Source organism: Cryptomeria japonica, unplaced genomic scaffold, assembly GCF_030272615.1.
Source record: "Cryptomeria japonica unplaced genomic scaffold, Sugi_1.0 HiC_scaffold_230, whole genome shotgun sequence".
NCBI lineage: Eukaryota > Viridiplantae > Streptophyta > Pinopsida > Cupressales > Cupressaceae > Cryptomeria > Cryptomeria japonica.
In genome coordinates this window covers 225,929-244,796 of record NW_026729052.1, presented here as the reverse complement: position 1 = coordinate 244,796, position 18,868 = coordinate 225,929, and the positions used below count along the sequence as shown (strand labels likewise).

The 18,868-nt window shown below is 33.6% G+C and overlaps 1 protein-coding gene across 1 annotated transcript; it reads right to left on the bottom strand.

Moving 5' to 3' along the window:
• Positions 1-14,373: 14,373 nt before the first annotated feature.
• On the bottom strand, positions 14,374-16,669 carry LOC131054226 (paired amphipathic helix protein Sin3-like 4). Its single transcript, XM_057988683.2, has 6 exons — positions 16,312-16,669; positions 16,056-16,205; positions 15,673-15,958; positions 15,190-15,341; positions 14,846-14,952; positions 14,374-14,741 (listed from the first exon to the last, which is right to left on the bottom strand). The coding sequence occupies exons 1-6, from the start codon at positions 16,359-16,361 to the stop codon at positions 14,458-14,460; spliced, it is 1,029 nt and encodes a 342-aa protein (XP_057844666.2). The 5' UTR covers positions 16,362-16,669; the 3' UTR covers positions 14,374-14,457.
• Positions 16,670-18,868: the final 2,199 nt, after the last annotated feature.

Here is an 18,868-nt window from a genome sequence, read left to right as displayed (position 1 = left end):
AGCATAACTGGATAGCCGAGGTTTAACAACCAATATGCTATAATCAAAAGACACGAATGCCATATGCCATTTAATCACAACCTCACAAGCAACATGGAGCACACATCATGCAATTATCATAATATCAAAAGTAAACTCAATATGAGCCCAAGAGAAAATAAATGCAAGGCACAACATCTTTCTTGTAACCATACAACAATACAAATACACAATTTAGATCAAATAGCTAGTCTTGGGACAACTCAGGAAACCCAAAATGATAGTCTTTGGATACTGAAAATCAAAATATAGAAATAAAAAAGGATTCAGAAAGCCAGGCAAAGCAGTTTCATACATTTTCTCAACAAAGTAGTGCATATGGAAACCAAAACAATGCCTTCATAAGGTACTTTAGCGCATATGACTAATGAAACAATGCTTGTGTGAACCACATCAACACATTAGGTAACTGAAACAACACACTCAGGCTTCAAAGAGCGCCTTTGACCCCTAGACTGGTGAATTAAAATATAATGATAGCACATATACCATAAATAATGACGCCTTTGCAAACTTTGGCAACGCGTATATTTACTAAAACAATGCATTCACCTACCAGAATAGCAAATATATAGTTTCAACGTATTCGTACAATAGTTAAGCGTATACGCAAAGCAAGACTCAGAAATATGGAAATCAGAGGATACGACTCAGCTGAGGATACACTAAATTATTAATTATGACATAAATTCGACTTAGAAGAGACACAAGACAACTCTTACAACTCAACAAATACGCACAAGGGATATAGAATCCAAGCATGATATCACACCGTGAAAAATACAAAAACCATTGACGACAACACCAGAAGTATAGCCATTATAAACAATAATTCCCAATATACTTATTTCTTCTTTACCATGTAAATAATCTTACAACATAATCAATTTTCCCAACCCCTGCAAACAATCTTTACATAGACACAGTGCAAACAAGCTTGTCTCAAAATTGACATGTAGATAACACGGGAGTAATATCTCCAACCTGGAAGTATATAAGTGATGGAAAATGAATTCGATGAAGTGCAACAATTCAAAATCCAAGCCAAGCCAAGACTCCACAATCCAAATTCATAGAAATATTTTATCACCAATAGTTTTCTAGAAAATCTACCACAGGCTAATCCCACGACAATCTCAGAAACTCAATATGTAGAGGATTAAACAAAAACCATGAAAATATGTCGGCCAATGAAAGCAATCTATAAAATATATTTCATACCAACCCCTACCTCAATTTGAGGCAAAATATATTAAAATAATATTATTTATACTTACCGAGCTCACAACCTGGAATAGTAAAATAGGGTAGGTAGAATAAATAATTAATTAAATAACCCAAAGGGGTAAAAGGAATTAAAATAATATAAACAACCAATTAAGTAAATAAACCAAGGCACAATAAGATATAAATGGCCAATCAAATATTAAAGCCACAACTATATAAATAAATAATAAATCCAAAAGGGATTAAATAATAAATCATTAAACAAAATAACAATAACAATATAAATCACCAATTAAATATAAATCCATAAAATAAGCATAGATAATAAAATATCCCTAATAATAGCTATCACACATTAATATTAAATATTAATGCCAATCATTGATTTAATTAATTATTATAAACTAATTAATTTTTTAATAATTTAATTAACCAATAATCACAACTCCTCAAGACAACCCAACATAGGGTAACATAAAATACCACGAGACAACTCTAACGACAATACCACGACTGACAGGATACCAACCTAAACCTAGAGTGTAGAATGCGATTTCATGTTACCTCCTATCAACTTGCCATTGTGATGGACACACTTAGACCTGTCAAGCTAGGTGGAGTTGATGATGACAACATATGAAATAACATATATCATAAATGATCAGGAAAGTGAAGAGAATCACAAGATCATATCGTGCTCGCAATGAGTGATATGACATCGTCTCTATCACAAATACACAAATAAGATAGTCACGAGAATTATAGCATCAACTCATCCAGTGTAATCATAAAGTGAGGCTAGCACATAGCATGCAACCATCATATCACCAAAATAAAATGTGAATATTGCATAAGCATATAAACCGGCAAATAATAGACCATCATAATAATAATCCATGGATGTCATCTTCCATATGAAACCATAATGTCAACTGCAAATATGACACGTCTGTCATCAACCATAGGGAATCCAAATCATAGATCAATCTATAAAATCTATCAAAAGCATTGTAGAATAGTCTAAGTTATAACCATGTCGTCTATCGATGCACAAAAAGGAAAGATGAATCAAGGAGGGGCACTACATCCTGCCCACCTTGTCCCAGGCTTACTCCTTGAAGTCTGAAATGTTGACATTGTGTTGTCATTGATGTCAACCGGTATGAGAGATGTATGTGCAACACTGCCATGAAGGAGTACAAAATGAGATATCTTTGATACCACCTTGTGTTGCAGAGCACCATTAAGGTAAAGAAGAGAATTTCATTCAGAGGAATGATCACTGGAGTCACCGGTACACAAGTTAGTGCCTGACTTGTGTGGAAGAAATGGTAAGGTTATCAGTACAGTGTATCACTGATAAGGAATGGATGTCAATTGATAAGTGTTGTGTTGACAGTGTGTAGTTGCCAACTGGAAAACTCATGACCAGTGTACAAGCAGGATGGGCAAGGTTCTTGACCTGTTGTTTGTGATGAAGAGGCAGAATGTTACCTAAATCACATGAACACCAGAGGAGAAGAATGAGCTGGTCACTAGTATGCTGTGTGGTTGTAGAACAACATGACTCCCACCGGATGAAGATGCAGTCACCATGTGAAGAGATGACTGACAATGAATGTGCCCACACCGGATCACATGTGCCTGTTTGAAGATGTGCTGCACAAATAGGGAAGTCACATGAGTGCATTACATGATGCAGATGACAAGGTGTCACTCCATCGGCAAGTGGAGATTATCAGCTATTATGCATAGTGTGCATCATAGTTCTGAGAGATAAGGAAGAAGAGGTAAAGGAAAGTGTTGAAAGGCTCACACTAGAACTACCGGTAAATCAAAGGAATGCCTCAAGTGCATAAGGTCAGGGATATGCATTGGACCGACAGAGAAGGCATATTGTGTTGCCAATACAGATGAAGAAGGATGGGTTTGTCTCTTTGAAAAAATGGTTGAGATATGTTCCAAGGTGATCTGGGAGAAGGCAAGGTTGAGCAGAGGGAGTCAGAGGAGAATGACGAGATTGGAGATGGAGTCTGGTGAAGGTTGATGACATAGTATCATCAAGAGCGTTTACCTATATGTATGTCCACCTGTAATACAGACAAGGTGCAGATGCAAAAGACTCCCATTTGATGAAGATGAACATGCTATGGATAGCTAAACTTTCCACCCTAACCACTCAGTAACCACAGAGTTACATCGCTCTGCCTGAGGGTAAGTAAAATAGTTTTTTTTACAACTAACTTATAAAACCATTTTCTGACTAAAAACAACAGAAAGTAAAAAAAACACGGGAACGGTTATCCAATTCATGGCAACATGCGACTAGTTTGATCCATCTTCCACTCCATGAATGCCTCCATTAATTACTGGATGACAGGTTCAGTCGGAATGACTACGTGTAAAATTCGTTGTTGCCAAACCTCCTTATCACTATGCACCTGTTTTACTTTATCCACATGGTTGTTCAAATGATCTATGCATAAAAACAGTAAGGATTCGGTTTTAGCAATGGCGGAGAAATCTTTCTTGGTGACCACCGTTTCACTCCTAACCATATCAATTTGCACTTCAGAATATTTTCTTATGGCTTCACCAGTGTCAACGGTTTTTCCATCCTCTTTCATATATTTCACTCCAATGCATTTTAGATCATTAAGCATGTTTTGTACCAATTCAGACGATTCTTGCTCAAGTTTAACAAATTCCTCATAGCCCAGTTTTATTACCGAATTTATCCATTCAATGTTATTTTTGCAAATGTACAGAATATTTTTATTAAATCCCTATAAAGGCTTTTCTGCAAGGAACTTCATTACGCCATCTCTTTGAACTTCTTCCATGTGAGGTACTATTCGGGCCCACTTGGCTTCTTTGTTCTTCCAAGTTGTGTTTTCCTTTCCCAACTCTCGGATAACTTAAGCAACATCATCATACACCTTTCTCAAATACCTAATGTATTCTTTTCCCTATTTCATGATCATATCTAACCATTCAAGGACCACACCATGTACCATTTTAATCCTTTGTACTTCTACGAGCAACTTCTGATTGCTAGGGGACTTGGGATCAAAGAATGCTCATTGTGCAGATAGTGGTTCCGGATCTAGTCCATGGATTGCGTCAATATATTCCGCCATTTTTCTTAAGTTTTATTTTAGTTCCCTTTTATCCTTTTCATCTTTCCAAGTCCTAGTTATGATCTTTTTCATCGAAGCTTCAAGATGAAGAACATCCGTGGCCCGAGAAGTAGTACCAAAATTCACCTTTTCAACAGTAAAATACATGACTGTAGGGTCCTCTATTTTCTCAGCTGTCAATGGGCAAGCTATCTCTACAGTCTAATTCCCACTGTCAGCATCAAAATCAATTCTTGAAATGGTCTCGAGTTTCTTCACTTTGGGAGTCTTCCCCAAGCACTTGTTCACCATATCTTCCAAAGGGACCAAAACTGGAACTACATTCCTTTTCTTTCTATTTAGGGTATTTTCTAACCATTAGAGGTTCAATGCGCACAGAAGTTTCATCAGAGCTAGCTACAATTTCCTTTTCATTCCTTACTACCAATGTGGTAGTAGTGTTTGCCAAACTATCCACTTGCTGAGTGTCATTTGTAGCATCAACATTTAGCACCTCCAAGTCTGGATGAGCTGAAGGATCTTCCATATTAGGAGAGGCTTCTAAATCAACTAGCATTGAATACACAAGAGATTTCTTAGCTCCGCTTTTGGTTATGGCCTTGATGATCCTAGTAGGAGCTAGTTCATTTTTTATTTCCATCGGCCTAGCACTCTGACTAACTCTAGTCTTTGTTCTGGATGATCCTGCAACACAAGATGTAACATGGGAATTAGCCAATGGGACTTCAGAGGATGAGGTTGAATCTTTCTTAGAGACCTTTCCGATTCTTCACTCTCTTAGCCATCTTTCAATTATTTTGATAACTGGGAATGTCCTTGTTTGAATCTGGTCCTCTTCATCTTTTTCCTAGTCCACTTCTGGAATGACTCCCTTCTTCCTATCATCCACAAACTAAGGATCCATCAGTTCACTCTCATCATCCTTGACATTAGAAATATTCATTGTCAACTCAAAGGCCATGACTTGCGGTAGGGTGAACCTTTAGTGTGTCCTCTTGCTAACTTAAAACTCATCACATCAATCAGCCCAAAAATCCTCTATATTTGGCACATGGATAAAATCTTTTCTTAATTTTAGATGGGTGGCGACAAACCCTTTGGCATCAAAATTTGCTCACGGACCATATAATTGAAAATTCAATTTTTTAAATTCTAGTTCCAAATTCAATTCATTAGAGACACTACTACAAATAAAATAAGTTAATTCAATTAGAAATGAGACACTTGTTGATGTCTGGCTCTGTACTTTGTATCAATATAGGCCAACTGCCAGCATATTTCCATTAAAATCTGTTTGTCAAATGCATATCTAGGAAGCTTGTACGGTTCTCCTTCAAAACCCCCTACCCTTAGGTAGATAAACTTGGGAAACTGTATGAAGAAGCTGCCATTAGTACCAATTAGTTGCATAGATTCATTAGACAATCTTTTATGAATGTTTCCCTTCAATTCATACACCATCCTGCCTAGGAATATGCCATGCACTTTATGATAATTTTCACAGGACCTTTGTTGTTGAAGATGCGGGTGATATTCAAATATTCTCATATTGTCCACCTACGCTTAATGGTACAAACCAGGCCACAGTCTAACACATGTGCCAAGCAATATAGAAGATATGATGACATATAGAAGTTTTTTTTACCGAAGCAGCTCAAACCTTCATGCAACCTGTCTGCAATTAATTTTTCCCAATCAATATATCTTTTCTCACCAAAAATGACTTGTATGAAGAAGTACATCCAATCTTCCCAATAAAAGGCCATTTGGTTCCCCCTTACTCTATGTAACAAAATGACTATGCCTTGACTTCTTGGATTAGATGTTCCTGTGTCAATGGACTTGGCAGTCAAGAACCTCCTCTTTGAAACTTTAACAACCAGTTCCTTGCAATGACATTCCTATAGAATGATTTCTTTTATGAGAAAATCCCCTTTGACTTGCACACCGTCCAATCCTCATATTGCTCCTTCTCAGGTCTTTTCATAATGGCAACAACAACCTCCTGACTAACCCTAAGCAGAACCTCACCATCTGTGCTTCTTACACATCTCTCAATAGGGTCATATCTATTCATGCATTCTAGAACCAGCTCAGGACATCACACCGCAGGAGGGAAAGTTGCTGCTTCCACTAACCAACTATCCAGAATCCTCTGCATTAAAGGAGGACCAGTGGGATTTCGTGCCCTTTCATGGAATTCGTCTAGGTCTACTGACGACATAAAAGTGTCCCCTAGCTCTGACAAGGTACAAACTAACCAAGACTTTTGGTCTATCTTGGGCAATTTGGGTCTGATTTTGAATTTGCCAACAAAAAAAAATACAGCAAGGGAGACGAACTAAACCAACTGAACTACCAAGAAAAGCTTCCAATTTAAGAAATCATAGAGATGAGAAGAAGATTTTGAACTCACCTTTTATGCAAAGCTCGAAATCCAAAGAGACAAGAACAAAAAATATCGCCTGTGCAAATACCTTACTTACCAAATTAGGCAAATGAAGAAGGCAAGTATTTATTTTTTATTTTTTAAATAAAACAAAACTTGAGAACAGGCTTAAAAATCGGTCACAGGATTTGATATGATTGTAACTGCATGCTTATCCATGCCAAATTATTCTGAAAAGACTTAATTCTGACAATTCATTAATTGCAAGTCTTTTCCCTCCACATCCTTCCCTGAAATAATTATTCTCAAGTAGGATCTTCTTTTCGACTCATTCCCTCGAAGTTCACCCTTTTAAATCTAGAATACTCCCTCCATGGTGATGCTTCGTGATTTTTATGTCCGCTACTTTTATGTCCAATGCTATTCAATCCTTGAACTTTGAACTTTGAACCCTCTGAGAAGTAGTTCAAATGTTCAAGTTCAAAAGAACATAACAAGGACAAACTAAGACAAAGAGAACAAAATGCCGCAGCTTATGCGTTACAAGGACGGGACTCAGGCAAGACTTGACTTTCTCAGCTTTGAACTTGAACGTTTGAAAATGTTCAATAATTCAAGTTCAATAACAATTGACACTAAGACCATTAAATTTTCTTTTTAAAAACAAATCCGCGATACAACATGCTCCACTTGAACTTGAACCTTGAACTTAGATGAGGTTCAATTGAGAGGCTCAGTTCAAGATAAAATTTAATAAGACAAAAACCAAAAATCACACAAACCCGGACTAAATATACACTCCTTATTTTTAAATAACATGAGAACATAAATGCCTCAGGAGAATGAGGAGGGTAACACAAATGATGTCAAATATTCCATTCACAGTTCATGATTTGTTCATATCGGAAGTGTGATTGAGCTTTGGTGAGGTCCGGTGAGATAGAACGAGACATCCAATAGAGTGTGTAGTATTTTGATTAGCGGTTCATTTTGGTTGAATGTTTTGTGTTGTGGATCTCAGAGAAGCATTATGGATGTGTAATCTACCTTATTCCAAGTTTGTGGCCTCTGGTGAAGATTCTTGAGTAAGATAAAAGATTCGATTTACATGTTTTTGGTTAGAACAATGTTCATCAACAGTAACATGTGGATATTCATTATGCGGATTAATCTTGGTGGTTGTAATTGTGTTTGAGGATTATTTTCTGACATATGGATAACATGTGGACAATTCTTTTTCGTCCGCATATGCATTGGAGTTCGGATTGAGCCGACTTGGAGAACACGTTTCATTTGTGTGTTATGCATTTTTGGGCCAACATGTAGATGGCCTAATTTGATGTTGTCGATATATAAGAGCGATTGCTATTATCATTTTGGATATCGATGATTGTGTGTTAAGTATTTGTAAGAGATTGTGCATAGTTTCATGTGCACAAGTAAAGGATTTGTGCTTCAGATTACAACAAAACAATGCAGTATAGCATAGAAATGTAATATTGTGTACTTTATGCTTAACTGAAGCTGTATTTTGGCATTTGTAGGTGTTGTTTATCTGTTTAGACATTCCAATTATATTTGTAATCATTTTGTAAGGTAGTGAGCCTTCTAGGGTTGCAACCCTTATTGTAATTTGAACAGTGAGCTCTAGGTAGTGTGCTTGAATCCATGTGCATTCCCCTTATGTGCTTGATACTTAAGGTGGAGAGCAAACACTAGTTTATTTAGTTACTAGCATTAATTTAGATTAATCTAATAGCCATCTTTGTATTTCGTCAGATAAAATGTACTTAAAATTTGTAATACTCATGGGTCCCAAAATTGTTTTTATACCATTGATTTCCATTGAGGCCAACAATTGAAAAGAAACTCAACTCTCATGAGCATTACAACTTGTAGGTATAGTTTACCTCATGGAATGCAATGATGGTCATTAGATTATATTTTGAATCAGTGGTGGCAACTAAATATTGCTGGTAGAACCCTAAAGTAACTAATAATTATGATGTATTATTGACAAATTAATTTAATCTTTTACAATAACTAATAAAATTTTGGCGAATCTGATCCAACCATGTATCGAATATTTGGGCGAATCTTTGAGTTAAAAAATTTAATAAAATAAATTATCTGGCGATTTAAATAAGACTGAAATAAAATTTTGTAAAAAATGTGGTGATTTAGGTTACCTTAAAACTTGAACTATTAGCCAAATTTTGATTTCCAAATTTTAAAAAATAGCCAATTGGCGAATATTAGCCACTAAAGAAATCACTACATTGTTGGCGAAAGGAGGTCTCCTTTATGTTGAAGGCGTGTAACCTTGTTTCTAGATTCCTTAAGACATCAACATATGACTATGTTGACATATTAAGTGGGGCCATACATATCACCCCTTTTATATTATACTTTTGCTCTATATTTGGCATGTCTTATGTGAGGCGTTCATTCTTGAAACAAGACAAAACGAAGTCTTATACGAGATGCTTCATGCCTGAAACTAGACACAACCTTTTAATATGTCTTATATAGGGTAGACATGCTCTAAACCAGAGAAAAAAAAGTTTTATACTATTTTTATTTCATGTCCTATACAGGTTGTTGCATGCTCAAAACCAAACAAAACAATGTCTTATACGGGATGCTTAACTTCTAAAACCGGATAGTGACATATGTAGTAAGGTGAGTGGAATTAGCAAAACATAGCTAGACTATTCTGCCTCTCCTCCCCACCATGGATCACCTAACATAACACAACTTGCTGGCCTGTGGAATCCATGTTCCTTCTTTCTCTCCCATGAACCCATAGCATGACACATTTTGCCAGTGTTGGATCATGGTTCATTGTTCTTTAAATTGGTGTACATTTTTGTTCTTTCTACAAGTCCACTTGTTCTCTTGCAATAACATGCGGATAATGATATTAGAGGTTGAGGCATTTTGATTATCGAGGCCTCTTCAACTAGTTGACTTGAAACTTTTAGTTCTAATGATGTTTACTTTTGTTTATGCTTGAAAGTTACTTATTAAGGAGCATGCTCATGAGATCATACTCTGATAAAGTAGGGGCCAAATGTGGGGTCGCAAATTGTACACCTTTATTAGTATGTTCAATTTCACACTTTCCTAGCACCTATTTTAGTACTTCCCTTTCCTCTATGCATTATAGGACCTTTATTGACTTAAATTAATATTAAGGGTCTTATTCTTTGAATTTATTACATCATCACACTCTTATTTGAGCCCTTAATTATAGGCATGCCCTTTATTCTTTTAATCCCAATTTAATCCTAATCTTGCCCTATTTTCAATCTTCAAGGCAGATTTTAGCATATCTACACATTTTTTTTTGAGACACCAAGATCGATTTAGGATTAGAATCATGCTATCTCACATCCCTAGAACATTGGAAAAAAGCTGATAGGAGCAGGTAGTATACTACTTGGTCCTGAACATTTTCCCTGAATTTCAAGAGAATATTAAGGTGGTCATACCCTATTCAAATCTAGCTCTGTGCAAAAATATATCAATTCTAAGTCAGCATAATGGTGATTTTAATTATGAAATCCTTATATAAGGCATCCTTCTCAATTCATTTTCAACAATTACACCTTATGCTAATGTTATCATCAACTCAAGAGCAATTATTCTTCCTCAAGAGCAAATCTGAGTCAAGGAGGAGCAAAAATACATCAAGGCATCTTCATATTATGTTTCAATTATAATTTCATGATAAATTTTATGTGATTTTTCATGTTATTTAATCAACACATGAAGGAATTATCCTAAGAGCATTGCATCATCTATTGGAGGTACAATCATCTACTTTCAATTATTTCATTTGTTCCCTCAAAATGTAATATTTTCCAATTTAGTTACAATTTAATTTTTATTTCAATTAGGTTTAATTCCAAACCCGATGTTTGACCTAAGGCAAACCCCTATCCACAACCCTTTCTTTCCTCTTGTGTACAACTACAGGTACCCAATGGAGCCAAGAAGATGAGAACAACATCATGACCCAAAAATAGAGCATCCAACCAAATTTCAATAGAAAGTGTCTGGACCAAGGTTCTCCGGTCCTCCTAGAATAGGTTCAAATTTGATAGGTGTCTCTTGGATTATCTCAAAATCTATATTTTTAAACAATGGCACTAGGCGCTCTGGTTTGAGCACCCTGGTCCTATCAGTTTGGTTACAAATTTCAATTATAGGCACACAATCAGATTATCCTCCCATTTTTTTACCTATTGCACAAAGATTTTGTTTCATTATCAGTTAGCATAATTAGTCCACCTTGTTATTTCATGCATTTACCTTCTTACCCTAGGTTTGTCATTCAATTTACATCTTTTCAATTACAATTTCAAGATGAGTTACCTAAAGCTCAAATTGTGTTCTCTCAAGATGGGTTACCTTCTAAGGATATTCAAAATCATTATGATCCTTGTATGATAGTTGTCCCTATTAATGGTAATTCTATAAGACGAACCTTAGTGGACAATGTATTTGGCCTTAATGTTTGTAGCATTGATCTGTTGGATAATATTATTGTGGACACTTCTCTTATTCAACTTGAATCTCTTTCTATTCATGGCTTTGACAATGCTGATAGGTCATCCTTAGGTACAGTAACCTTTCCCATTAAGATAGGACTTGCTATTTTAGCTACACCTATTCAAATTATGCTTGAGAAGCTTACTTACAACCTTGTTCTAGGGAGACCTTAGATTCATCGTATGCAATCTGTCCCTTCCACTCTTCATCGTCAAGTCAAATTTATTTATAACAACAAGATGTATACTTTGCACACTGATACTAAATTACAAGTTTGTTTGCAAAATTCATCTGATTCTAGATCTTCTTCACATTTTTCTAATTCTTCTACTACTCAAGTTTAAACGTCATCTCCTCCTAAATACACTTCTTCATCCGAAGAGGTACTCTTAGATGATGATTGGGGGTGCTTAGATTTTACACCTACCTTTATAGTAGAATATAAAATCACCCCAATAGGGCCTAAGACTAAAAATAGTGATGATATGGTGGAACCTAATAAACGATCAACTTTGCCTAAACAACTTAGTAAAAATTTTGTGGCTTCTTCTAATTCAATGTATTCTTCAAAATATTCTTCTAGTTCATCTAACTATGACATTGAGACCTATGAGACCATGCCATCTCTTTCCGATATGGAATCCCTTTATGGTATGAGTTTTCACATTTTAGCTAAAAGTAGTTATAATGGAAATGGTTGTGGCACAAGTGGACAAGGGATTAGAGTTCCTTTAAAAAATAAGATACGTAAAACCTCATTCAGACTTGGATATAATAGTTCAAAACCCACTGAACCATCTACAATACCATCTCTCAATGTGAATTCCATATTTAGTAGTGATGACTGTGCTATGTTAAATGAAACCCTTGATGACCTTATTTCAATTATATCATCCTCTTCAGCTCTCAACACTCATAAGGAAATGGTGATGATTGACAAGTCCCTTTATGAGGCTTTCCTAGTGGTTATTAAGACTGACAATCCCATTTGTGAGGCTTTAGCTTCTATTCATTCCAATACCCTCACTTATAGAAATGAGGCCCTAATGAGTTATGTTTTTCCCTTTCCTAAGGTTTCTTTTATGTATATGAAAGTTTGTGTGAAAGTGGAACATGACATAGAGGCCTATTATTCTTTTAGAGACTATTATGTTGATCAAGACATTCTGATGCTTATCATCTTATGTATGATTTTATTTTCATTGATTGTAGATCATTTCTTCATCCAATATATCATATATTTAAATAACATTAGTTTCTAGCATGATGCTCCTCATTACGTGACACTAGTAGCTTACCTATCGAAATATAATAGCCTATTTTTGTACCTCATCTTACCTCTTTTTTGGGGGGCAAGAATGGCTTTCAAACATCTCTCCTTAAGATTTATTTGTCTCAAGTCAAGACAATTTACTCAATTTTTGTCTTAAACCCTCACTCTGTGTAGTAGTGTCACATGTTGATTATCTGATTTATCATCCCTTCAACTTTTGTTGGAAATTCGTTATTTGATTCATTTTGACCCATTTGAACATTTTCAAAATTTTTCCACAGTGTTTGTAACTTAGCTATATGAACACTTTGATATGCATTTACAAGAATAGTCAATGCCTCTTTAGAATGTGTACAACATCACTTATTTGAGGAAAAATTGATTGACATAGTGCACCTTGAATTAGAAATAAAGCTTCATTGTCTTTTTGTGAATTTTTCTAGAGTTAATGCATTAATATTTTTTAGGTTCTTCATATCCATTACTAATAATATGCCCTAAATCTTTAGATTTCAACAAATTTTGCATTCTTGGATTGCAATAAGCAAAATTCGTTCGACCCAATAAACAAAATGTGTCCCATTAAAATAGGAATCAATAGTTTTGATGTCATGCAATATTTGTTATCTCAAATAAATACAAAAAAACAACATAACGGCTATTGTCAATCAACAAAAAAATATCTTCATCTGTTTAAATATATGACACTTTAAAAAAAAATAAAAAAAATAAACCAAAATTTTTATTTTTAAAAAAAAATCAACAAATATTTATCTTTAGATTTAATGCCGTTATGTTTTGATTTGAAAAAAAGCTTACAGCCCACAACATAAGAAAAAATTATCTTTCCTCTTGCTGTCTCACATAGAAATGTGAAGAACAAACAACAATAAAACTTACCTTCAGAGCCGTCTCCTTTCCTCCTTTTATTTGGAACAACAACTTTTCTTTTGACTGGACAAATACAATTACCTTCCTTCAAAACAGCGATCCTTTAAAGAAAAAGAGTGATTGCGATCTTATTATTCTTCTCTTATAAAACAACTCTGTAAACATAATAATCTCGTCTTTTTCTATGCTCTGATATCAATTGAAGGTATTAAATTATTATAAATACAATTCTAATACTAATTAGATGCAAAAATATTGGACGACACATAGAAAAAATACTATAGAATTCACCCACTGAATCCAACTAATCAAGCAACTAGTTACACCAAATACTAAGTAGTCAAAACGGTTTACTAACATCAGCTAGCAATGTTTCACTGCTATTCCTGTAGAAGTGAAGAAAGCAGAAAATACAGAAATTGCTACAGCAATAAAGAGATACAGATTCTTTTATTCAATATCAGACGCTATAAGAAGTTTTTGCTCATATGATCAAGGATTGATTGATCAAATTATCAGAAATGAGGAATGCATTACAATCCCTTCAATGAATAGAGGCCTTTAACAAACAACAAATTTTAAAATTACCTCAGTAAATATAGAAGACTTTAAGGGACAACAGATTTTAAAATTCTAGAAGGTTATGACAAATTTAATATATATAATCTAATTTTATTTTTAGCTTCATATTAAAATAAAGAATAAAAAAAAAAAAAAAATATTACTGTGCATACAATTCTTCTCATGCCAAATGAGAGAAATTAAATATTCCAACAAGAAGCATATAGGTTGAGAAAAAACACAATTATATTTTCACAAGTCAGAAATTAATATTTTATTACATTTCTTCTCATGCCAAATGAGAGATTAAATATTCCAACAAGAAGCACATAGCGATTGAGTAAAACCTCAATCTTGTTTTCACAAGTCAGAAATTAATATTATATACAACAATCCTCCATAATATTTTCCAAGTGGCTCAAACATTTTGCATCTCTTTGGTTAAAGCGGGAGCTATGGTGGTCAAGAGATCTCTGATAGTACTTTGTATAAACATCTGCCCAGCCTTTGTTGAATCTGGTCCGACAATCGACCCATTCGTCGTGCTTCTGTTGAAGACGTTTTACAATTACTGGTAAACAGCGATCTGGCTTTTCAAGCAGCAGATCTATTATACGAAGCCCGCAATTTCCATAAATGAGCTCAATGCACCTTAAATTCATAGCTGCAATGGCCAAATGTTGACAAATTACTCGTCACATTTACAACCAACCAAACTAAATATCCAACTTGTGACTATAATTACAGAAACTCTTAAAAAGAAGCTACCTGTCAGGTGGTCTTCAATTCTGAAATGAGCATGTTGCTTTTCCAGTAACTCATGTACACGCTCAATTGCAGCTTCTAAATTTTTTATGAGCATGTCCAACTCAAATCTGGAAATTCAAAATTTGACAATGTTAAATACAAAATAATACACCTGTATACTATCTTCAGTGATAGGGAGCACCTAACACCAAATGATAAGCTCTCGCTCTCTGTATGTAGTATGCTTGGTTAGTTTATTAGTACTCCAGAAAACTCATGATTTTCCACCGAATAATTACAAATTGACAATCCTTAAAAAGTACTCCTATATGTAACTAGAAGATTAACTTCAATATATGTGGTACCTGTCATCCTCACAATTGAGAATAGCCTGCTCATAAGTGTTAAATTGCCTTTTTCTTCGGTAATCCTCTGTACCAGATGCTACTGATACACAAATATCATTCAATACCTCTGCGTCAAGATCAGTTGAACAGCTGGCAACGGGTTTCAGGAACTGCAACATAATGAAATTAATGTTGATTCTTCAGCCAAATTTTAAATAGAAAAAACAATCATACATCTCTACATTATGAAATAAACTAAAAAAGAAACAAGATCTAGGGAGGTCAGTAGATAGCTTGAGAAGAAGTGCACAAAGGAATTGTATTTACAATAAGAATTTCGAATGCAAAATAGTGGCTTAGACTGCAACTGAAGATTTATAATTGTATGCAAAAAATAGCGGCAGTTCATGCAGATGGATTGTAATAATGCATGTTTAAACTTTGCTTATGAATCCCACCAGACATTGATTCTTCCATTAAAATAAGAGAGATTTTCCTTACATTCTGTGGTATCAAACGGTATCTAGGAGTACACTGTTCCAAATGAGAAAGGTCCATCTCTGATTTGGGTTTGTATGTGATTTTCTCATTGTTTGAAGCTGGCAAAGCATTGCTACCCAACATAGCCCTTGATTTGTGATGTTGATCCTTGTGTCCGTCTCGTAGAAAATCTTCGGAAGGGAGCAAGATTTCGAAGCCTTTTGGGAGAAATTTATTGAAACCTAAAAGAAGTTCATGGCTCTTAACGAGCTGTTTCAATCTGGCAATAACCTTGATCGCATCACATCTGCAAATTAACCAAAAATGCCGGTTCAAAGAGCGTAAAATACATTATCAATTAGAAATTCGGAAGCCCTAAGTAAAGATTTGCAAGGATTACATACGTCTTTGACCTAAAATCATCGAGGATTTGAATAAACTCTGCGAATTTTCCCATATCATCTTTGAAATGCTCTTTTACTGAAATCAGATATGATTGTGCGTCTATCTCTGTTGGCAAAGGCATCTCTTCATAACCTTCGGCGAACCTACAACTGAAATTAACGCAGCACAAACGACAAGAAATAGTCAGAAATCTCATGTTCTGCCCAAGCTTGAAAGAAGCAATTAATTTCCAGCTTAGTATAAAAACTAACTTACCGTTTTGGTCCCCGAATCTCTGATCTTTCCTTCTCCGCTGCTCTCTTCATTATATAAGCTTCAAAATCTATAATTTCTCCCTTGAATTCAAACCCGCACAAGAAATGATGAAAAATGGGCGATAAAATCCGATTATATAATTATTTTTCTCCCGCGGAGTCGAGTAAGTTGTGATTGGTTTTAAATCTGCGCTAATAATAACTAATCTGAAGTTACCCGCGAAATGCTCATTTTAGCCGTTACAAGTTTGAGGGACAAAAAGCTGAGACTAGAACTAACGTGAAGTGCAGTAATGCGCGGCTATCCAACCGATAAAACAGGCATCTCGTACATCTGATAACATCCATTTTAACAAAACGGAGGAAATCAAGTGTAGTTTTTGCCGCCCACTATTGTTTTCTGTGAATGCATGAAATCGTTTTTATTTTGTTTTATATATCATAAACTATGACACATATTTTTTATTTTCTTATATTACATATTTATATTATTTATTAAATATCATTTTTTTATTTTTAGTTTTTTTAATTAAATTTCATTCTTTAATTAATTTAATCATAGATTATAAAGAGTTAAAAAATTAACTAAAATATTATAGTCTAAATTTATTTTCTATTTTTACTGAAATGTCACTTCTCTTTGATCTTACTGATTTCTATAAATCTAAAATTCAATTTTTCTAAAAAAAAAAATTTAAATTTTTATACAAATCATTAAATAAAATATCAGTATGTACATTAAATCTACTCACATGTGTTAACTCCTCAGTAAATGTTTGGTAAATCTAATAGACATTTTATTTGTTTTTTAGATAGATTTAATTTCTTCCAAATATATATTGATAATATTTGAAATATAATTTATTTTTTTAATATAAATTTTAGGTACATTAAATTGTGCTTTTAACATCTTATTATTCTCTATTTTAGATTTTTGTAAAAAATAGAAAAAATCATTTATTATGAAATAATTTATTAATTTAAAATTAAATAAATTACATGCTAGTTTATTTATCTTCTTATTTTATTCTAATAGATCAATGCATTATTAAAAAGCAAAAAAATAAAGAAAATGTATTAAAGAAAGAAAGTCCATGTGAACAACAAAATAAAATAGAGAATAAAATGATTCTTTTAAATTTGAATATTTATATTTATTATACAAGAGACACAAAACATCAAGTTCAAGCATCAAGTTCCTCCCAATAATGTGGTTAGCATAGAGCAGAAAATAGAGAAGCATTTGGATGGTATTTTTTTATAGTAAACGATTTGTTTAGTTTGAAAAATTTCAAGTATTACTAATTATCAAATAATTTGAAATATATTTGCATAAAAAAAATAAAGAATGTAATTAAAAATAAACTTGATTTATTGAAAGTTAATATACTATATACTTTGGTCACAATGATAAGCGCATTAGTACTTTCTTACTTTCTTCAAGGAGAAGCTAAAGAGTGTACACGTACACGTATTGTTTGTGCTGGGATGATCAAATATAATATATAATATAATATAGTCAAATATATGTGTGATGATCAAATATAAACATTTACAAAATAAAACTTTAATCATTTCAACAAATAGTTTTCCATATTCAAAATAATTGAACTACTCATCAAATTAATGATATCAAATTTTCACATTGTACATTCAAATGACAAATCTATTTAGAAAACTGTTCCAATTTGGTACAAAAAAGTATGGGTTAAAAATTGTACCATGGGGCATTGAGTGGAGATTTTGAGCTATATATTTTTGGTAGAAAAGAGTGATGGGATTAATGTTTTATTGTTTTTCAAATGGTGAAACTGATTTTTTACAATTTTGGAATATTCACATGCTATTTTGAAAATGATTTATTGAATTTTTACAATTTTGGAATATTCAGAGCCTTTATTTTAAAAATGATTTATTTGAGTGGAATTGAGCTAATCTCATATATCTAAGTCATAAGTATTTAATCTAGTGCTTCATCTTTGTCATGGACATTAATGGTTGAGTGTTAATTGACACATATGTTTGCCTATTAGATTTGAATCTTTGCAAAATGGTTCTCTGTTGTCAAATAATCTTCTGTGTTTTAAAGGGTAGTCAACAATTTTCAATGCTATTGCTGCTAGTTTTGAAATCTTTTTCTTCAATTATAAAACCTTTCTGCCTCTAACAAATTCCACAAAACTCCTTAATTCTATCTACACCCTTACTACAAGTCTCTTTTCACTCATTGCTTATCCTTACTAACAATTGGCAAGAACTCTACGCTTGCGTCTCTTGTTATTAAATATTATGTTTAAAATCTTAATCTTTTGTATTTAAATATTTTTAAATTTAAAATAAAAACTCTCTATTTCTCACATCATCTCTCTGTCTCCCCCTTTCCCTTTATCTTCATATCTACTTTTATCGTAGCTATTGGTAGGAACATGATGCTTTGCATCCATTGTTTTTATATATAATTTTTATTTTATATTATATAAAATATTAAATAAATAATTAAGAAACCAATAAAAACAATAATTAAGAAATCTATGTAATTTTTATTATTTATTTTATAT